This window comes from Rhea americana, unplaced genomic scaffold, assembly GCF_003343005.1.
Source record: "Rhea americana isolate MKP2758 unplaced genomic scaffold, rheAme1 scaffold_128, whole genome shotgun sequence".
NCBI lineage: Eukaryota > Metazoa > Chordata > Aves > Rheiformes > Rheidae > Rhea > Rhea americana.
This window is the reverse complement of record NW_028185350.1, coordinates 2,601,822-2,624,364: the sequence shown is the minus strand read 5'-3', so window position 1 is coordinate 2,624,364 and position 22,543 is coordinate 2,601,822. Positions and strand designations below refer to the sequence as shown.

Sequence of the window (22,543 nt, the reverse complement as noted above, 5' to 3'; positions counted from 1 at the left end):
GGGGGGGGAAGCGCGCATGCGCGGCGCTCGCGCCCCGGCCCACCGCGCGGCGAGAACGGGGAGGCGGGGCGCCGCTGCGCGCGTGCGCACAGAAAACTACCCCCCCGTCGTCCCCGCCCCCGCGCGGCGGCGATTGGGTGCTGTGCCCGAGGCGCCTCTCCCATTGGCTAAGCCCAGCGTCCGTCACGCGGGGCCCACGACGCCGGCATGGTTCGCTTCAAGAACAGGTGAGGCGGGGGCGGCGGCGGCAGCGGGGCCGCCCCGGCCGGTGCCCGTCACGCCGCGCCCCCCTCTCCTCTTCCCCCCCCCCCAGGTACGTGCTGTGCGAGGTGGTCTCGGAGGACCCGCGGTGCCGGCAGTGCATCGAGGACCGGGCGGTGGGCCTCGCCGTGAGGGACGCCATCGCGCGGGCGCACGGCGACTACGGCCTGGCCTGCTGCTCCGTCTCCTTCACAGGTGCGGCGGGGGGCGGCGGCGGCGGGGGGCGGCGGCGGCGGCGGGCGCTCAGCCGTGCGTGTGCCCCGCAGTGAAGTACCTCAACGCCTACACCGGGACGGTTCTGCTGCGCTGCCGCAAGGACTTCTACCGGCTGCTCTGCTCCGCGCTGCCGCTCGTGAGGCAGCTGGAGGGCAGGAACCAGCGCTACCCCTGCTGCTTCCACACGCTGCACGTCGGAGGTGAGCGGCGTCCTCCCGGACCGCCCGCCGGGCCTCCCCTTCGCGCCCGGAGGCCGCGGGGCGCCGTCCGCCCTCCCAGGGCTTGGACGGGGTTCTTCCCTTGTGTGACTCCGTCCGGGCACGACAAATACATCTGGTGTTTCCTTGACTTACTCACTTCTAACAGCTGTAACTAGGAAACAGGCCCCAGACCCATTGTTCAGATCCTGTTGATTCTGATCAATTCTTCATTCGCATCGGGCGGGGGGGGGAACAGAGCAGCAAGTGCTATAACATAGTTTAAAATGTGTGTCTTATTTTGAAAGTACGGAGTCTTTCCCATCCTGAAAATTAGCCATGTATGGCAAAGAAATTATTACTTTACYACTTAGAAATTCAGTGGAGGGGGAGGGAAGTGAGGTTTGGAGAGTTAGAGATACTAATCACTTTTATTAATGAAGTTGTTAATTGTGGCATTACTTCTTTCGTGCATGTGTGAGAAAAAAATATACTAGCAGCTATGAAGCAAATCCTTGAAATAAGTAGATGGTTTTGTAGACTTTTATGAACTGTTCTTGTCTCCTATAGGTACTATAAGAACATGTCAGAAATTTCTAATTCAGTATAATAGAAGGCAGCTGCTGACACTGTTGCAAAACTGCACAAATGAAGGTGAGTTACTCCAGCTGCTTTCCTGAAGAACACCCTCAATTCCTATGGGTTTCCTAGGATGTGCTGGGCTACTTTTAAATACTTGAGCTGAGAAATGCGTCTCTGCAGAAGTTAAAGGTATTCTAGCATATGTGAAGAGATCAAGAATTTATGTTGTTGCCCCCCCCCCCTTTTTTTTTTGTAGGGGAAAGACAGGCCATACGGCAGTCAGTACTGAGCTGTTCTCTTACAGAAGAGCAGTCCCAAAGTGGAGATGAGGAAGATGATGATGATGACACAGAGACAGACTAAATACGAGTTATTACTGTTCACCCGTCATGGACTTGTGCAGTCAAGATGTTAGAAATTATCAACTTTGTGCTAAGCAAAATATAAGGACAGATGCTCTTCTTGTCTCCTGTAGACTTTGTTCTCCCACCCCAAGTGTTTAAATAAACTTTATATATATATATATATATATATATATATATATATATATATGCCTTTACTCCAGCTCAGCATGTTAGGTGTCTGTTTGACCCAGGAGTCAAACCTCCCCCTACTCATAAGAAGTGTAGCACCTCAACATGATCTTCATGCTGAGGTGAAAGTGAGTTTTAGGCAACTGGCATGGCCAAGGAATGTAGTTGCTCTTTGAGAGAGAGCATTAACATTTGTTTTTAACCTTGTCTTCAAATGGAGAGATGTTGTTTTGAGTCACAGAAGCTTCACCTTGCCTATTCAGGAGTAGAGATTCTAGGGAATATAATATAGAGTGGTTAAGTCTGAAACCCATCTAACCATGTCATATAAAAGTCATAAGTACACATACTGCTTAGATATTTATTAAGTTTATACCAATCAGTTACAGGAAAGTAGTGCTGCTGGTAGCATCTCTTGAATCCATAGGAAAACAAGATACAACTTGAAAATGCTGGCCAATAGAGACTGTCCCTGCAAAAGGGACAGTCGTCTTTGCTGGCATTACTTCCCTCACTTGCTCCAGTGCCTGTGAGATGTGGAGGTGAGTTGTACCAGCTCAAACTACTCTGCTTCTCTTGCCAATGCAAAGAAAGAAAAAAAAGTACTACAAAGGTGAAGAGATAGTAGAACACAACAGATACTGGTTAGACAGTAAGTAGTTGCTCATGTTCCATGGCGTAAAGACAGAAAATGGCTACTACAAGTAAGGAGGAAAAAAAAAAGCATTGTGAACACCATTAACTGCATACTTGAATCCTTCTTGCTGCTTTTCTACTCTTTCCAATAGTTTTCCACTATGCATTTAAAGCATTAACACCAAGATGTGTTACCACTATTAGGCATCTTGTCTTAGTTTGTGCTGTCTTGACAAGCTGTACTGTCTTTCCATGAGTGTAGTTAGTTGTGACCAAGTGCGAAATTAAGCTGCCTTCAAAGAATGCTCTGCAAGTGTTTCTTCTATCAGTGTACTTCTGGGGCAGTTTAAATATTTAACCTCCAGTCTCCATCCTTCTAGTTTACAGCCACACAGAGTTTTGTGAAGTGCACTGTTAGGTAGCAGCTTCACACGTGCACACACACACACTGTTAAGTGCGTTGAGGAAGCATTCAGGTATTAGTGAGTCTGTTTGAAATCAAGCATCAATATGTTGACATAAACCTTCTAAATGAGACCAAGCCAATGCATTTAGACTAGCTGACTACAGAAGTCTAGAACACKAGGCTTCTGTATTCAGACTGGTGCCAGTGTCAAAGGGAGAGAGGGTGCTCTGCTCCTTACAGTAAGGATGTGAACTATTTGAAGTCTTTGCAAATGTAGGCAGGCCACCCAAAACAACTGTCAGCGCAGGTGGAGCTAAAGGTAAGAGGAGACACATCAGTCTTGTACTTTATACCAGCTCCTTGGAAGGAAATAGGTCACTAGGAAGGCAGAAGTTGAATGTGACTGAAGTGATACTATGCTTCAGGTTGATGAGACAGTTTGGTTATAGCAGTACTATAAATATGTGCATATGATTTATTGCAACTGTTGGCCTTCACTGGTGCATTACACCTATAGTTCACTTTATTCAACAAAATCCACACCACTTAACTCATGAGCTTCAAATCAAACCACAAGCAGTGCAGAATGAGACCACCCAAAAAAAGGAGGACGAGGGCGTCCAGAAAAGACACGTTTATAGCCTGAAGTGCTTCGTGCAGACCAACTTACATCCCAGAACCAAGCACATAGTCCAAGCACATTATCCCAGTGCAAGAGACTCTTGCTCTTAGTCTCTTGCTGCAGGGATAAGAGTACCTACAGACATCAACTATCAATTGTTCTTCCAATTCCAGAGCAGCCAGTGCCAAAACATCATTCAGCTTAGTTACCAAGAGCCCTAGGGTGGAGTATTTATTCCAGATGATAACAAGTTACAAARAACTTGTAGCCTACTGTTGGCAAAAGAAAAAAAAAAAGAAAGAAAAAAAAAAGAAAAGCAGCCTCACTCACCCACACTGATACAGAGTAGAACAACTGAAATAAGCCAGGAGGTTTCTTCGATCACTAGTGCCAAACTGCATTTTGAAATACTGAAATTCAGCAAGAGTCACTTCAAAACCAAAGTTCTGCTTTACACTCACCTCAGCTTTAAATCTTTCAAAGCCAGGAGAACAGGAGGAATTCTTGCTCTTTAGAAAAAGAACAGATACAGCATCTAACACTAAAACCAGGAAGCTCTTTCGCCCATTTCCAGTGCAGCAGAAACCCGTTTCTAAAGACAGCGGTGTAACAGCCTTACTGAAACAGTACTACTGCCACAGTTGGATGGACTTTTCTCCACAAATACTTCTAAGCAAAGGCTCTCTGCCTCTTCACTTAGGCAATACTATGGTACTCTGGCAGTGCCAGACAGCTGTACACACTTTCATATTATGTATCAGGCCCAAAGAACTTACTGGGCACAGGCCAGAGGCCTTGACTGAATGTTCTCCAAGTTGTTTCTTTCAAAACTTTGTTTCAGTACAAACCAAGTAAGCTGGAATAAGATGATCTTACTTTGACATACATTTCCATATTTTCCCCCAAACCTCCTAGAAGCCCTGAAAACACAGATTTAGACTGTTCAAATTTAAATACTTAAACTATAGCAGCAAAACAAAGCAAAAATGAAAAGAAAACCATAAGGAGAGGGAACTTCTCTTGGATAGCAGAATCATTTTGTGTGAACAACAGAGGTGCTGAACAGTAGCTTCTGCTTCTGTTTCTTTCTTTTCTTGCCTCCCTTTTCCTCTGTGAAGAAATAAAATCATACTGTCATTCATTTCCTGTACCACACTCCCCTTCCATGAGGAAAAAAAAATAGTCTTCCCTAGCCAAAATACCTTTTACACGGCTATGACACTTATACAACTCACCGAGCACCAGATAGTTTAACTTAAAAAAACAGACTCAAACTAAGGCAGACTCCATCACACAACCCTATTGTCATTTAGTCACATTTTGACCTCCCAAGACCCCTCTCATCAAATAGAGAACTTCAGCACGATTTGTTCCCACTACTTTCAATAGCTATAAACATACTTCAGTGGTTACAATAATTCCAGCACAGCGGCAGATAGGAGACAGTAAGCATGCAGCAGTTTGCTTTTCAGGTTAAGTACCACTTTCATCCTTGTTCATAAAGCACTTGCTTTCACTGACTTCCCAGCCCCTCCCCCTACTTCCCTATCATTCAGTGCAGGCTACAAACACAACCTGAAAGCTGTAAACATCAGAATTGAGCACTATAAGTTAGCTTCATCAGCTAGCACGATGCTTAGAGGTTAAAGTGACTACTGGCCAAAAGCCATCTTTGTCTTACTAGGATTCTTTACTAGCTGGAGATCTTCTCAGCTTCCACTGAGAAGAGAGGTACTTTAAGCTAAGAGAAGCCCCAGTCAAGCTGTTCAGAAACCAGTTCACAACCTGACACTGTACAGAACTGTTCTGTAGCCCATTCCGATCCCCCCTAAATGCTCTTCTCAGTTCTTCCACAAGACAGTGAAATACTTAGTTTTCTCACTTCAGGAAGTTTTCCTTCCTCTCTTTCCCTCTCTTCTTTACCTGATAAAGGATCGGACGTGGACGGCTTGTCCAGTTTCAGGAGGGCTGCCTCAATAGCTTGGCTGAAGGAATTTTGAAAGCTGGGCACAGGTATGCGGTCAGAGTTATCACTTTCTCCATCACTATCCACCAGCACAGGGAGTGCCAGAGTGGTCTCATCTGCAAGAAAGGGAAGAGTCTTGAGAGACAAGAGTGCCATACACAACTTTTGCAGTGCAAATATCTCCCCAAATTCCAGATGTTTCTTGTGAAAAAAATTACAAAATTTCCAAGATTTAGAYGCATGCAAAAAACCCCAAAGTAGTAAACCCAAATTTTCTTACCTCTTGTCTTTGGAACAGGTTTGGACCATGTTTCTGGTTTTGCTTTTCCAACTCTCAACATCTACAAAAAAAAAAAAAATCTGATCAAGTCCATGTACCAGAACAATCTTGCACATCTCCAACGTTACAAGGAAATCTAGGAACCACTTCAGAGTGCTGAAATATTACGTTGTCTCTGTAAGATTTACCCCATATTGCTTTTGAAGGGGAAGCAATTGTGCTCTCAGACTTGTGCCCAACTAAGATGCAACCAATTCTCACAAGATTTACTCTGCTACATGGCTTACCTGGGCAAAGGAAGGGAAGGGAGACTCTTCTTCAAAGCTCCCACAGAGCAATGGGCTGACCTGGCTGGCAGCAGGTGACAGTGAAGGTGGAACAGACTCTACAGCAGAAAGGAAGAGGTAATTATAATCTCTTACATTGACAAAGGCATTTGTTATGCAGCTTACCAAGATGAGACAGAACCAAGAGTTTTATTATATTATGTAACTGACAATTTTTAATCTCATCAGTTCCATCCATCAAGTCATGCTGTGGGACCTCTCTTAAATGTTTCCTCAATGTTTTTATTTAAGGGAGTTTTTCCTGAGAAAAAATAAATACAAGCTATCTCTGAATGTTTTTATGAGTTGCAAGATAAAACACTTGGTAGAGCACACAGCAACCTGAACTCTCATCCAGATTCATTTTACTTTAGTACAGATGGAGAGGGTAGAAAGAACAAAAGCCAATAGTGATTTCCTAGCACACATTTTTCTGCTCCCTCCCTTTATTTTATTTTCCCTCTTTTGTAATGCAACTTTTCTGCCTAGGCAAAGATTTAAAAGATGTACAGCTACAGTTAGTCCTCATATTGTTCCTAAAATGCAGCTAGTGAAAAGCAGACAAAAAAATATGAGAATGTCTCTTAGCAGTATCAGCTATTGGTGTATTATCTAGTGAGTGATCTGGGAGAAAAGAAGTCTTGGATCAGTTTTAAGAAAGTTTAGCTTGATGACCTGAGCAGTAGATCCTCAGAGAATGATCAAGAGCTAGATGGAATGTGTTCTCCCAGATGCTCACCTGTCTGAAACACAGGACTCTTGCCAAGAGGAGACAGACAGAAACTCCGATGGTCAACGCTGGCAGTCTCTCCGGAGCAGGAGGTAAAAGCAGGGAACTGCTGCAGATTCTCTAAAGCAATATGGACCTCTGAAACTTTAAAAAAAAAAAAAAAAAAAAAAAGGCTTTAATTTAAAGAACTAGGCAGCGTGTGGAAGACTATCAATATGCAAACTGTTCAAAGGACTCTAGGCAGTGTCAGCTCAAAAGTTCTCTCTCCACCCTCCATCTTAGAGACCAGTAAAAAGCCTTGCTTCTGGATGAAAGCAATTAAGCAATTCTTAAGCTTTCCTTTTTTTTTTCCCCTAATTCTTCACTTTCCACTCCATACAGTTATTAATACTGAAACCAAGAATCCTGAGAGCTACGTGTCATGGAGAGCACTGTGTCCTGGAATGCCTTCTGTCTCTTTCCACCAAAATGTGCAAGTATGCAGGAACCGCATAATGTCATTTAATATCCTTACTAAAACAGCTTACATTTTTCAATCTAAAAGTTCAGATTGTTCTCTAACACCTTGTAATCTTGTTCTAACTATATACTACAACTAAAAGGCTTAGAGTTCATCCTGTACCTTGAGAAATTAGCTCAGCAACTAAAGATGACTAGAAAACCAGCAGTTATGCTCAAGCAAGACTTACACTTGCCCTGTTTCTTGTTTTCTTCTATCTCAATTCTGCGTTCACGTCGTCGTTCATCACGAGCTTTCTTTTGCCGTAGGCGTTTCCTCTTTTCAAGGTCATCTAGAAGCAACAGAAAGCACTAGATACCAAAAACACCGATTTTGGTAATGTTTTCCAACTTTGAGAACAATGTGTTGAGTTATAGCAAGTTAGTAACAAATACAGTTACAAACAAYGTATGTTCTTCCAAGCATTTAAAGCTTTTTTATTCTATGCATAACTGCTATCCTATACACAACTGAACTTGGGTTTTCTGTCTAGTAGTCATCAGTTGATGCAAGAGGACTAAATCTGTTATTTACATTCTTTCTTCTGCCATAAAGGGATAAGAGCTACTTCCCTTCATCCTAAAAGTGACACAGAGCCTACTAGAAAGGTAATACCAACCTGAAAACAACTCCAAAGTCTCCTTGGAAATGGTAGGTGGCTTCAGAGCCAGCTCACATATACTAAACTCACAGGTGAGGGGCAAGTGACATAAGTAACGATGACGTTGTCTTATATCCTGAGGGAGGAAAAATAAGTAAATACCTAGTCACAACAAGGTTAGAAGCTGCCACAGCAAGATACGGCTTATGGAGCTAGAATACTTGCCCGTCATCAAATCAAACAGAAAAAGAAAAAAAAAAAAAAAAAAAAAGCAGGAACAGTGACACAGTAATTACTTTGTAAACTACAACAACCAAATGCACCAGTATCACCACCGACCACATTGTAATCATATTTGGATGCATCAGCTTCCAACTCGGTTACTGTTTTTTCTTGCTCTTTCTCCCTCTCACTTGCATCATTGGAGCGAAAGTCTACAATGCTGCTTCTTTGATAGGCTGAAGATTTAGTTTTATACCYATTTCCCATGATGCATTTATTCTTACATTAGACTAAATTTATCTTTTACACTGAAATCCTTTTGATCACCAACTACCACTTTGCTAGACTGAAACAACAAGCCAAATCCTGTATTTTTCCTATTAGAGCAGAAAAACTTGAACATAAAGCGTCTACTATCTCTTTGCACTCATTCTTATTCAAGCACATTTATTCTTCCCATGATTGAAGAGTTATGTGCAATCGTTACTGGACATGCTAGTTCTTTATTACAATCTCTATCCTAGATAAAGGAACCCAACAGCCACCCCCTCTTCTAGAATTTCAATGCCTTAAGCCCCTTCAGTGCCTTAAAGCTACTTCTATCTCAAACACTGAATTTGTTTTCCATCACCTTGCTCTACATAACATCCTGACTCAACCCTCAATATTCAGAAAAAGCTATTTGGTTCAACAGAGTCAGAACGCTACTTTGGGTTGAGAAAGGCAGTGAGTTAGCTACAGCCTTAAGTGAGAAGAAACTTCGAACTTTTTTTCTTATTTCTTTAAGAGTAAATCAATCTTGAGTTTACAATTCTCTTAGGAGTAAGTTTTCTAACGCTGAAGAGGAGAAAATAAGCTAGACTGTGGTCTGCTTATCATAAACTACCACAAGACACTGCAGCTTACACAGATGTCCTTCACAGGATGAAGTGGATTCCAGCCAGTGTCTCTATTTTGGATCAACCTTCCTAGCACCTGTCAGTTATTATTTCTTATTACCAAGAACAGGCAAGTCTTACCTGACAGCCACAGTGATTAACTTGCTAAAATAAGGGATTTTGATTAAAAATAAGAGTTACCTCTGTCATTGAGTAGCCAGCTATCTCCACTACAGCTGCAGTTATCTTCTCTGGACTCTTCTCCAAGCTGCCGTATTCACGAACAAGACATCGAACATTCACAGGGTGAAGATACATACACTGCCCATCTTCCGCTATAAGACACGATATCATCACTCATTCTTTGCCTGTTAATTTTTAATATCCTCTTCCCCATCCTAGTTTCATTCACTAGTAATAAACTTAGAGCTCCTTTCTGAGGACATAGCAATTTCATTTCACAGAGTTTAGCTGTATCTAATAAAGTAACAAATGTCTTTCTCCAAAAGAATCTCAAAGGAGGCATCTCCTTCGCCATGATTATAAAATTCATTGCACTGACCTTGATAGAAATAGTAAAAAGGAGAGTTGTTCAGATGTCCACTGCTAATTGTATCTTTAGATTCCTGGTAGCTTGTTTCAGCTGTATTTGGTTCTGCTATAGCGTTCTCATCAGATTCTCCTGTGGTGTCCAGCTCGGGAACTTCCTCTTCGTCCAACACTGCCTCTTCTGCTTCCAAGGGAGGAGGAAAAGAACTTGCCAGATCAGAGCAGGGTTCCACAAGCTCTTCGTCAAATGCCGAGAGATACTCCACACCACACTATTACAGCAGAGAGCATACAGTTAGTACCATATCACCTCCTTCAGGAGACAATCATCTCTGCAACCATCTTTAGAATCAGTTCATGTTATACCRCAGCGTAAAGTGACAGAAATAGATACTAACAAGATCTGAGCAGAGATGTCACCTACCTTTTTCTCTTGGGAAACTGCAGGCTCTGCAGCTTTGGAGCTTTCTAGGACCAGTTCCTCAACAGCTGAAGTAATTCCAGCAATGCCACTGTTTTTATCCTGATCAACAGAGAGTGCTGTCTCTCGCTCCTACAGGTTACCCAAAGAGAGCACATTTCAGTTTCCTATTTACYGCAGGAGACTGCCATCCTAAATACTTTTAGCCTGTCCTGTACTTCGAGTTTTCATAGATCTATATGCTATCTGTGGCAAGAGTGACTCTTGAAGAAAAGGTCTTCTCAATATTGGAAAGTACATACATTGCAGGGGTTGAAAAGGAATATTCTACAGGTCTGTTCATGCATGTCTTAAAGAAGTTATCCTAGAAATTGCCATACTTGAGACAAAAGGAAACCCAGCTTCCTCTGAAGATAGGACTAATATGTTTTTGGAAGGAACACCACTCAGGAAGAAGCCTTCTGTCATTCTGCTATCATGAACACCATGCCAGATACCTGGGGTCTAAAGATTAGCGTCTCTATCAAGACTTATATCCAGAGACCAGAATAATCRCATACAAACACTGCACACAATGGTGAACACAAGTGCTTGGCATGCTATCAAAAATGAAGTTACTATGAACACAAAAATAGGTTCTCACCTTTAATTCCTGGATAGCCGCCTCAATAAAACAAGCCTCTGGAGTATGTTTTTCCTCCTCATACTGTCTTAATAGCGCCGCTTTCTCCTCCAGAATCACACACTGCAAAACCTGCTCCCTGGATGCCAGAAGCAGCTTTGAATACTGGCTGTGCTGTTCATCTGAACAGAAGGAACATCATCAAGTCATTAATATCCTCATGCAGAGGCACCAGTTTGTATTGTTATTTCTTCTGACATTTTGTTAGTGCTCAATTTTGTAAGGTAATCCACTGTAGAGTAGGTAACATTTAGCAACAGCTTAATACAGACTCTGCATAGTACCATTACACCATCCACAACAAGTTGGTACCAAAAGCCTGCTATAACTGCCACTTTCTACCTGCCACTTCACCACCTAGTTGCTAAGCATCAAAAATCAAGTTCAAGCTTGTTTTCTGCAGAAGCATCACCTTCAAGACACCCTGGGTTGTCAAAGCTTCCTGAAACAACACAGTCTGTAGCTTCTTGTCTTCTTTATTTACTCAAGAATACTGTAGTTGGAATGTTTTGCAAAGTTAACCTCTGTTTTGGCTTAAACAGCTTATGTATCCAAACATACTTATGTATCAAAAAATCTGTACAAAATATTACTGAGTCTCCCATGGAAAGCACAGCAGAAATGCAAGACGAATTACACCTGAATTCAGCAAAAGGTAGTCGTCTTTGTTATTAGAAAGCCTACCCTGAAGGCTGGCACAGTAAACTCTGTGTTAGTAAACGTAGTGCAATAGCTAATATAGTACATATATTCATTGCTTCCCTAAGTGTCCAACCTCTTTTAAAAGCCTTGCCTACAGTCAACCAGTTAACACCACACCTCCTGGGTTTGAAATGATCTCAGATACAGTATTTTTCTTTTTTTCTTTTGTTTTTTTTTTGTTTGTTTGTTTTAAATCAAGAAATATTAAATCTATTACTTTCAAATACTGAGGAACTTACAAGCACACATATTGCATGCTGAATATCCATTATGAGTTAGGGGACTGAACTTTTTATAGGGAGCTTAAATGCATACAGTCATTCACAAACTTGGCTCTAAAAATGAAGCGAGCCAAGGCAGTTCATAAAACAGCAACACTGAGTCAAGTTATTTCTTTAGTCACAAAATTTTAGTGACACTAACACATACGCTGATGCCATTTTGTTCACATTACTTGGGTGAGAAAAACTGAAGAAATCAGGCAACAGATAAACATAGATCTATAATAATTTTAAACATTTCCCCATATCATTCATCCACAGATCTTAGTTGGTAAGTGAAGGTGATGAAAAGCTTATTGACGATTACATCTTTTAAATATTCTCTGAATACAAACTTTTTTTTTTTGTTAATCCGCAAAATCAGAAGGGGGAAATATATAAATTAAAAACACACTGATGAGTCAATAAAACCAGTAATAGTCATATCAGTAACCGTGCAACACAAAATATGCACCAGACTACTAACAGAGTTTGACAAGGCAGCAGTTTAAAGTGCAGTAACTTGAAGGGAAACAGTACACAAGTTAAAGTCTTCGGAAAAATAAAGTGTGGGTGGAAGGCTTATCATTAAGAAGTGGTCATTAAGCTTCTCAGCTGCTAAAAYTCATGCTTTGTAGCCTGATCTATGTTAAGGTGACGGCAAGGYGTTGCTATGGGAAATCTTCTCTACACACTGTCCTAGTCACAGTTACAAGCAGCATTACAATCACTAGGACTCAGGCACACTCACCTCCAACGTGAACAGGCTGCACCACATTCGTCCACTGGCATTTGGGCAGCGCTATCAGAACACCCTTCTCTCTTCTCATAAGTTGCATTGTAATGATATCACCAATTGCATATTGACGTGTTTCCATAGCAACAACACTGCAATGCAAGGAGAAGGTTAGTAGGGTAAAATAACATTTTAGAAACATTCATTTAATAAAGACCATGTCTCACCTCTTAAGATCCTTCTTGTGAACAGAGCCATAACAAATAGGACATTTACTCCATGTCTTCTCACTCAAGGAGAGATAATGAAGGATACATGCCCAACAGAAGATGTGCCCACAGCGGGTGATCTTTGCTGCAGTAGGTGGGTACAGACATATTGGGCAAGAGGGCACTTCATGGCTACAAATTCTCTGAAATGGCACGAGAAGAACAGTACAAGTCATTCTGTAGCACAGCAACTAAGCCACCTGTGAGACTACACTAACTTCTTAATCTTTCAGCTCTTTAGTCTCTGCTTATTTACCAAGAAATTGAATACACTGAGTGAAACTAAAGGAACACTTTTACTCTGCTCATGGAACAACATTCAAAAGCCATCCATCTGGTATTTCTATTGTAGTGACATTAAAAAAAACTCTGTTCAACAGTGTCTTATTAGTTAGTTTCCTCTAATTCATCATCTCTCAGAGCAAGCATCATCACCACCTGAAAYCATACACTGAGAAAGCATCAAATGAATTCTTGCTGCCACCTCACTTAGGCAAACAAGACAGTAAAAGTCTGCTCAACTGAGAAGTTTAACTTACCCATTTCCATGAACACCCAAGTTTAATCAGATGCTTTGTTAGCATCTGTATGGTCCAGAGAAATGACTGCCAGGTAAGCAAGCACCTAGATTTTTCAGTTTGCTCATACGGTCAGGTAACAGTAACATACTTTCCCTCCAGCTGGTACAGTCTACACCAAGACTAGCCTTGACAGATTAGATGCTTCTGCTTGAGGTAACCCAAAGTTCTGACCACAATTAGCAGGAGATTTTCCATTTTGTTGCTAGGCAAGATGGGCTGCCTACACAAAGAATAATATTCTACATACTCTAGTCCTCTTCCATGGACTCATGCCCAAGTTTTCTGCTAATATCTTGATCACAAGGACTAAGTCTACAGAAGAATGTCAGATACTATTTTTGATGAGCTCCCATCTGCGAAAGCAAGAAGAGGCTGCTAATTTTCCTAATAGATTTTAGCACTTCTCTTTTCCTGTCATGAAAAGTATTTCATAATATATTCCATGACAGATCTTTCCAAGTATTGTGGGAGTGACAGAAGAGGCCTCAAGCTCAGTAACAGCTGAGTTTTACATAATACCACAGAGATTAAGATGCAGTTAAAGACGAGATTCAAAAAAAAAAAAAAAAAAAATCTAGCCCATTGCAACTGACCACTTGCTCCACAAAGTCCCAGTTGACCAAGGTATCTGGATCAGCAAAGTGGACTGTGTAGTCCTGTTCTTCAGAGACAACAAACTGGCAGCTGGGGAAAGGCAAAGAGACAGATGATCCACTCAGTTGTTTCTAGAAATTCTTTGAGAACCATCCCACAGGATTCTCAAAAGAGCTGCTTCTTTGTCCAGTAAAAAACTACTGGATACAGTTGGTAATTTCTACCAACAAAACTCAGTTACATTCACGACTAGATTCCCATAATACATGCGTGTCCAATTTCAGTTAGACACAATATCACATACTAACTACAGAGTGAGCTAGGCAGAATGGTCTTCCAAAAACAACTAAGAAACAGCCAGCTCCACCAGCGACCTATTAAAAACAGAGAATCCACTCTGGAAAGAATATGCTCACAAAGATTAGGACCATTGGAGTTCCTACAAAAAAGAATTCACTACAATAAGCCACAAATCAATATGAAGACATCAGAAGTACTAATGCCAAAAATAGCTTTTATCTTCAATATGATCAGACACAAGAAGTCCTGAACACACTTCAGATGGCAGTGAAAATGACCATTATTTCCAGTTAAAAGCACTTCTGCCAGTGGATCAGTGTAATTATCTTCATTTGGGTTACTAATTTGGGTTAATAATATATACCTACAGGCTTGTCATGTTAAGTCAGTTTGAAACAGTCACCAGTTTAAGAACTACAACCCATATAAGTAATTGCTTCTGGGACTCAAATTCAGTTCAGCTTTGATCCAGTGACTGCTACCTCTATCATCTCTACATATTAGTTCTTTTTCTTTTTTTCTTTTTTTTTTTTTTTTTTTTTTTTTTTTTTTTTTTTTTTTTTTTTTTTTTTTGGGGGGGGGGGCGGCAAAAGTTTGTCTCTTTCATGACAGAAATACACAGGTCTTCCGAAACGGACTACCACATTCTACAAGTGGAAGGCAGAAGATTACACTGGTCTGCAGTTAAAGAACTTGCCCAACCAGATATCTTGTCAACAGGCAAAGATGACAACTTCACAGATTTTTATCTGCAAAACACAGTTATTACCGCTAAAAACATTAGAGAGGTACTTCACTTTGGAACAGTCAATGCAAGTATTCAAGATCAAACAGAATACCTCGACTGACCGTTCCTTAAACCTTACTATCTCTGTAGAAGCCTAAGAGCCCTAACTAGTCTTCCACTCACTTGGCCTGTAGGAAGAGCTCCTTGTTGAAAGGCTTATGTCCCCACTTGTTCCTTTTCCCCCAGTTGCCATGTCCATTCCCATCAAAATGACCTGCTTGGCCACGGGGTTCAAAAGTGAAGTTCAGTAAATGGTTCAGATTAATCTTCTTGGGGCCAGAGAACTGGGCAGGGCTGAACTCTGCCCGTTGAGCCTCTGCTACCTAAGAGACAACAACATTTGTTAGAACTCACCAGAATTCGTTGCAAAAGCATCAATATAAGTTGATTCCTCGTCCCCATCAATGATTATGCAGAGAATACACAGCACCCACTCACTCACCTTCTCCCATTCCAGTTCTGCAAATCAAATACTGCAGCATAAGAAGTGCATGAGAATCTGAAAGTTAGAACTGAGTGCTCTTACCCCACACCGATCAAATGGAGGAGACTATAAAAACAACCTACATAACGACAAGTGAAAGCTGACAAAACCTAAAAAACAGTAACAGAAGAAAGTTGCTTAAATCCTAACAATATTCCTTTAGATGGCCAGTAACACAAGTGTGGTTACCATTTACACAGGTTACACTTGTTCTAGTTTTCATAAAATGAAACAACAAATGAGAATTTTACAGAGATAGCAAGTAATATCTGACAGTCAGCATTTTATGTGAGTATTGTTGCTCATGCACTAAAAATGAAAAATCACAGTCCTCTGTATCAAGGAAAAAACACAGATCTATGGTATTTACACCCACATCAGCATAAGAGGCCTCAATCTGGTTTTACTCCATCTTCACGGCAGATGGTGCCTAACCTGATTATTTTCCCAATACCACTATCACATGCAAGTTTGTACACTCAAGTAGTTAGACAAAAATCACCTCAGACTTTTAAACACTAGAAACTCTATCACTAAGTATTTTCATGAAGGGTCTTTGTTTCAACAAAGGGGTATGTGCACGGCCTGTCTAGTCACCCATTCCTCAGACAGAATTTCCACTAGTTTTACTGTTCTTTTTATTGCAAATCTCTCAGAGCAGAGAGCACTCCTCTTCTGTTGTTGCAAAGTTGTTTTGATCGCACTCAATCTGGCATCTCAACGATGTTATCACCTCTTATTGTTCTTTCCCTTCCCAGCCCAGGGGCGAATACAGAAGACCTATCTAGGCAGGTCAGAGTGATCCTCTGGTCCCAAGAGAGAAGGCCTTGGAGGCATGGCATTATAATTCTCACCTCATCTCGTCTTCCACCATTACAAGAGCTAAAAAGTTTGCCACTTCCGCCACTACCTCCCCTCTGAGGGGGCATCTTGTTAAAAGCTTTGCTTTTCTGTGAATTGGAGCGACGGGACTGASTGGAAAAGTTCTCATTTTTTGAATATGAAGTTTCTCTTTTACGATTATAACGTTGTTTGGATCCATTCGCATTCTTTCCATCTGAAAGAAAAAAGCAAGTATCAGACCAGCAGCCTCGCATAGATCTTCAACTGCATCTACTGCATATCAGTCATCCTACAGCTCAAAGACAAGAGTTACGTTTCACCTGAATCATTTGGTATGAACACTCTTTAAAAAAGACTTGTGTTTATCCAGGACATAAGAATACTTCTGTCAACCCACAAACTATTTCACTGCTGTTACTGTTCAAAAAATTGGTTAAGAAGTAATTGAGAATTAGCTGCTAGGTTTTATCCCTTATTAGGATGACTATATTTTCTTATTCAGATTTAGAATTATTCCTCTAAATTCAATATGTTTACTGAGCCTAAGAGGGCTGAAGTGTTTAAAAGAGTGTTTCAAACAAAGAACTGAAGATGTAAGATAAGGATAGTATTACCACACTATWAATATTTGTAATGTCTTTGTAATTCACCAGACACAAGCACATTTTCTGGTAAGTTCAGGTAACCAAAACCACATCTTCACGCTCAATCACAAGAAGCTGATCAACAAGAAGCTGGTTCATTTTTCAGTCCATTTTCTGAAAACATGTAATTTATCATATACCCTTCCCCATGAAAACACTGCTGCCTGCATCTGGCTTGAGGTCCTACTTTGCATACCTCATGGCCCATTTTCAATCAACTCTGCCCCCAATGCTTAGAAGACAACAGTTCCAGCTATTTCAAAACACCCTTTTTTTTTCCTACAAGGCCAAACGTCAACTTTTGACCAATTTTTGATCAATTACCGTGACTGGCCAACACCTTTCGCCTCACAGGGCGCATACCCAAGTACTAAGTCCACCAACCCACACAACAAGGACTGTTTGCCTGAGAGTGTGCCAAGTGCACCACTGGCTCTAACACAGAAACAGTGGTAAAAAGCACAAAGCAAAGAGCTACTGAACTCCAGCTTGCAAGAACAGACCAGTCAGGTTCTAGAGAGGAGTCTGGACAGCTGCTGCATTAAACTGTTAGACCAGATGATGAATGCCATGAGGATATTACTAAGTCTTAACATAAGATCAGGGCTGCCTTGAGGACACCGATTGCTTAGTTATCACTTAAGCTAGTATTTACACTAACTGCTGTAAATTTTATTTTGTAGAAGAGTTATGTTGTTAAGCTTGGGAGCTAAACTCCACAGGCCCAGTGAGACCCCTTTTCATGCCAGTCACTTTATAAATGCCTACTAGTTTTCCCTTTCCCATTTCATAGCCTGTTTCACCCCTTAAAACAGAAGTCTTACGTGGGAGAAAAATACTCCATCATGGTTCAGGATCATGTTACTCTCATATAGGAAGTTTTCACTACCAGAGCTTCCAGTTTTACCCCTCCTTTGCATCACTTCCAATCTATCCAAGCATTTAAAGCAGCTGGAGTGAGACAGCTCACACAGTCTCACTTTTTATTAATTTACTCTCCCACCCTTCAAGAAAGGGATTGGACACGAGGGACTGGAAGGTCCACATTTCTTGTGCAGCACCGAAACACCACATTGCTGTTTGTTGGGTATGTCAGACCTCAGTCTTTGCCTGCAACTCCAGCTACCAGACACTACCACTGCTTTCACATCACATGACAAACTTTGTCATCAGAGCTGGTCATTTACTCTGCTATTGGATGCCAGGTCTAGACATGTTTGGAATTAAACCAATTCCATTGACACCACACACGGACAATTCAATTACATGCTCTATTCCTCTGGTCTGCAGTGCTCTAATGCAGGTCAGGCTAACAGGACACTGTTAAGAGTGTTATCAGGAAAAAGAAACCACACCAGAAGCTGCCAAGTGCTCTGGGTGTGACCAGGCCTGGCTTAATGATTACCTAGATAGAACTTTTTCAACAGTGTTTGCAGGGAAGAAGCTACAGTCCACGTCACTGAGTCTCTGGTCAAAAATTAAGTCCTTTTGAAGAAGTTTGTACCACTACAGTTACTCATATGCAGAACTTTTTACTTTAGAGCTCAACTGTCCCCTTAAATTTCCAACTGCAGTGAACACTCTAGAAGCACACGTGCCTAGTGGCTCAGCACAACTTTGCTGTTTCTCTTTGATCACCAACTGCAGAAAAACAACCAAGWGAATTAAGTTCAGTCTGAAGTGAGTTTTCTTAAATCCTTACACTGTCCAGGCAAATCTCATACCTACAGCTGACACAAGAATTTCCTAACACTTATAGTTTTAATCAAGTTAGTCATCATTGAAGGCACCACTTTTGTCATTCAGCTGTCAACACATTCCTGTCACACTGCAGYCCTTTCAGACAGACTCCTTTAGGAGTCACCAAGAGTTCGGAAGGAAAAAAAAAAGAAAAAAAAGAAAAACAACAACAAAAAAGTTTTTAAACTGGAACATTACTTTTCCCTGAAACTCAGCAATGCTATTCCTCCAGCCTTTTCAACAAGCACATCAGAGAGGTCTCTGCTTTGTGTCATCCATCCTAGCATTCCCAGTAAGAGCAGGAGAGAGCCAGCCACTGTCCTGCAAGGGAAAAAGTGGAAGATTTTCACTGCCTTCCTCTCTAGTTAGTTCCCAATTTTAAATAGGGTAGGTTTGGATTTGTGGGCTTCTCTTCCCTCTCGCCCCTCCTCCCCCCCTTTTTTTTTAAGCAAAGCGGAAACAAGTGAGAACAGCAGTGTTGGTGAGGCACTTAGGCTTCACTTGCATCCTCAGGCCTTCTGCATGGGACCTAACCTATAGAATATCTGTCTACCTATGATTCAAGAAAACAGACTGCTAAAATAGTGTCTATATAATCTAAAAACAGAGCTTTGTAACACTGGGAACTAAGTCACTCCTGGCTTTGAGAAGCAAGCTTTACCATCTGCTGTTGCTCCTGTTGGGCCCTACATGCTGTTAGAGAATTTCTCTCCCCATAGATCCACCTCCTTCCAACAGGGAGGTCACCTTCACARGACTAAAAGCAGCTCTGTGTGGCTAGAAGGATGCTGGAGCTGCAGGACTGCTTTGCAGCTGGGGTGAGGAACACAGTCTCCTTCCGCCTTTGTCCGCCTGTTCTTTTCAGCAGAGTAGTGTTGAAACCAATTGTATTGTGTAAAGTGGTTTTGTGTGGAAGAGCAGCCCCAGTGTAATTACATGAAAACACACCGGGCTATTACTACTGCTGAGGCTAATATGTCAGAGAGCCAGAGGTCAAGCACTCCAGCTAAGCATGCTCATACCATGATAGCAAGGCCCAGGAATGTCTGCAGGAACTTGAAGGCAGAAACTGGAACACTCAGGTGTTGTCAATCAGGTCTCAAAGACCGCAGAGAAATTCAACAAGAGGCCTACTGTCCSTTAGGTCCTTTACCGCATCCTGATGGGACATGACCCATGCTAAAGCCCTAATATAACTGAAATAAACTTTTCTTTTGGAAACATTTGAATTTATTTTCTGGAGTAGAGTTCAAAAGGTGGCAAATACAGCTGGAATGCAAATTCCACGAGTACGAGAGYCTACAGTATCCCGTTTAGCCTGTTTTAAGCTGTGTTGTAAAGAAAATAAGAGGAGAGGCTACCATAAGRTTCAAATGTCCGCTTTTCCACTTCCTCAGCTGGACTAACAACAGGTAACTCAGAAAAGCACCTAAATGACGAGAGCCTGACTGAAAGCTAAATCCAGTGACTATCAGTGCAAAAGTCACTTATGCAACAAAAGATCAGTATTTCTGGGGAGAACCTAAAGTCCATTAAGAATGCTTTCCATTTCAAGAGATGCAAGATTCTTAAAATKCCTCCTCTACCTGTCCCGAAAACAGGACAGAAATAGGGTGGACTACAGCATCTACACATTGCCATGCCATTCCAAGGCTGGTAAAGAACCAGAAAAAGAAATCCTGCCTGGTGACATGCCAGCATCTTGCAGGCAATGGCTACCAAAATATACCCACTATTTAGTACTACTGCATCCTACAGGCTCAGATTATTGGTTCTTTCTTTTAATCCAACCAAACAAACCTTCTCATTTTAGTTGYCAGTATCCTTCAGTGAAGTAATTCCCATACAATTCCTACTAAAATAGATCCCCCCKTCCCTTTGATATACCATAGAGGAAGCAACTCATTCTGTCTCCCTTTCCCACCCACTACACAGTTAAGAAAMAAACATCTTAGAAGCAGAACTATATCAAGCCAAATATTGCTTCTTTTTAATAAGAGGTCTTTAGAAAAAGTGGGTTTTTAATTTAAAATTAGTTATCAAAGCAGAAAAGTATAACACATAAGGCTTTAATCTCCTCAACGTTCCTCCRTTAATAGTGACATGACATCGTTTCAAACCTATAAAATCTGGCATCCCACAAGTGTTACTACATAACTCCTTTATTTGGGGGTGGGGTGGAATGACAGGTCCTGCATTTCCTTCCTCACTTCAGATACTGTTTATTCTACAYGAAGGTATACCAGCCACAGGACAGACCATCTACAACTCCTGATTGAAGTACGTTTATATTCTAAAAATAATCCTCCATTCAGCATCATATATTGCTAAAAAGCAAGCTATACAAGGAGGCATCTCTTGGCAAGACTGTAACAGCCAGTCCTCAACAACAGGAGACCTCATGTCTGCTAGCCTTTCACACTGCCTTTTAGAAGACATGCACTGAAGTTTATATATTTTGTTACTGCATTTGAAGCGAGAAATCTGGTTCTAAGGACTATTTCATACCTATCATGCGATTCCTTCTCCCTCATTTCCATCAACCCATCTATTAGAGGGAAGAAGAATGAGACTACCACTGAAAATAAGAACAACATTTAGGAATACGAAGAGCCCCACGTCAAATTCCGTTATTGACGCAGAAATGTTTGCAAGTGAATTAGGAGTCCTTAAAGAAAGCAGACTGCAGCTTGCTTTTGTGTGTCTGGATTTAAAGTTAAAACTTACTATAATCACTCAGTTCTGGTGTAATCTAGCAAGCTGTGGGAGTGCCACATTCCAGGAGTCTATCTTGTGGGAGACTGGCTAATACAGGTGAATAGCATGTAACACTTTGTCACTTGGGGTCCAAGTGCATTTGCTAAGTCCAGAAAGGAGTTAAATCTTCAAAATACTGCTTTTATTAACGCATTATGAAATAAATTACTACTTTCCCAGAAACTAAGTACTACAACTGAAACAAGCCACTAAGGARGAAGGAAATTAAGTATAGACTGCTACACCACCATTACCATAGACAGTCTCACATGTACTTCCCAGACTAAAACCAGTAATTTTAAACACTACTGTTCCACTTCTAGCCTTATGGGGGAGGGAAGCAAAGGTGCCAGAAACACTCTGCTCCCAATCAGCTTTAGAGAGGTGGCGGAGGCTTACGACTTACCTTTAAAAGATARGGGACAGGCAGCATAATGGGTAGTCAAGAACTGCTATGTCAGCACAACAAGCTATTTGCAGTGACAGATGTAGCACTTCATTCTAAAGGCCAGATGGGCAAACAACACACAACTCACTCTGCACTCTTCTGAAGCAGGCTACTGAAATACAGTCTGGAAGGGGAATACTGTGTACAACACACAGGAAAGGCTATAAGCATACTCAATTAGAATAAAGTTAAGGCTCCTCTGATAGTAGAAATATGTTTGCCACTGCCCATGACATCAGAGCCTTGTCTCTCAAGCTGGACACTCCCATGTTATTAGGAATGAAACATAAATCCTTAAAGGAAAAAGGAAAAAAAAAAAAAAAAAAAGAAAAAAAAGAAAGAAAAGAAAGAAAAGGGAAGAAGGAAGTGGAAAAAAAAAGGCAACCTTATACAGCAAAAGGGGATAGAAGCCACAACTGACAGAAGAACAGAGCACAAGCCAGGAAGAGGAAGGAAAAAGAAAGTAAAACTAAGCAGTGACACAGAATGAAGCCTGGCAACACCCAGCTAAGAGACAAACAACCTGACAAGAAGTTCAGCTTCACCACGCATTCAGCTCTGGCGCCCGGACGCTCCCTCCAGGGGTCCCGCGCCGCCCGCTGCGCTCCAGCCGCGTCCGCGCCCTCTGCTGAAACCCGAGGGCTCCGCGGGAGCCGGGCCGCCACCGCCGGCGCCTTCCCCCCGCCCCGGGAACCGGCCCCGGCCCTTACCGCCTTTGGGCTTAGGCTCCCCCGCGGCGGGCCCGGCCGAGGCGGAACGGGGCTGCTGCGCTTTGCTGCCGGCCGAGGAGC

The 22,543-nt window shown here is 41.8% G+C and overlaps 2 protein-coding genes across 2 annotated transcripts in view; one reads left to right on the top strand and one right to left on the bottom strand.

Moving 5' to 3' along the window:
* Nucleotides 1-186: 186 nt before the first annotated feature.
* POP5 (POP5 ribonuclease P/MRP subunit) lies at nucleotides 187-1,715 on the top strand. Its single transcript, XM_085326191.1, has 5 exons — nucleotides 187-227; nucleotides 314-456; nucleotides 528-677; nucleotides 1,245-1,328; nucleotides 1,513-1,715. The coding sequence occupies exons 1-5, from the start codon at nucleotides 208-210 to the stop codon at nucleotides 1,617-1,619; spliced, it is 504 nt and encodes a 167-aa protein (XP_085182317.1). The 5' UTR covers nucleotides 187-207; the 3' UTR covers nucleotides 1,620-1,715.
* A 421-nt stretch (nucleotides 1,716-2,136) lies between these two features.
* RNF10 (ring finger protein 10) overlaps nucleotides 2,137-22,543 on the bottom strand; it is a 25,659-nt gene continuing 5,252 nt past the window's right edge. The window contains exons 2-17 of the mRNA XM_085326195.1: nucleotides 16,175-16,377; nucleotides 14,960-15,159; nucleotides 13,749-13,839; nucleotides 12,533-12,717; nucleotides 12,321-12,457; nucleotides 10,569-10,729; nucleotides 9,929-10,057; nucleotides 9,518-9,776; nucleotides 9,157-9,290; nucleotides 7,874-7,991; nucleotides 7,445-7,546; nucleotides 6,765-6,899; nucleotides 5,987-6,084; nucleotides 5,700-5,760; nucleotides 5,377-5,535; nucleotides 2,137-4,563 (exon numbers count right to left, since the gene is read on the bottom strand). Of these exons, the coding sequence (XP_085182321.1) occupies nucleotides 4,487-4,563; nucleotides 5,377-5,535; nucleotides 5,700-5,760; nucleotides 5,987-6,084; nucleotides 6,765-6,899; nucleotides 7,445-7,546; nucleotides 7,874-7,991; nucleotides 9,157-9,290; nucleotides 9,518-9,776; nucleotides 9,929-10,057; nucleotides 10,569-10,729; nucleotides 12,321-12,457; nucleotides 12,533-12,717; nucleotides 13,749-13,839; nucleotides 14,960-15,159; nucleotides 16,175-16,377 (2,249 nt within the window). The 3' untranslated portion in view covers nucleotides 2,137-4,486. The remainder of the gene's footprint in view (nucleotides 4,564-5,376; nucleotides 5,536-5,699; nucleotides 5,761-5,986; nucleotides 6,085-6,764; nucleotides 6,900-7,444; nucleotides 7,547-7,873; nucleotides 7,992-9,156; nucleotides 9,291-9,517; nucleotides 9,777-9,928; nucleotides 10,058-10,568; nucleotides 10,730-12,320; nucleotides 12,458-12,532; nucleotides 12,718-13,748; nucleotides 13,840-14,959; nucleotides 15,160-16,174; nucleotides 16,378-22,543) is intronic.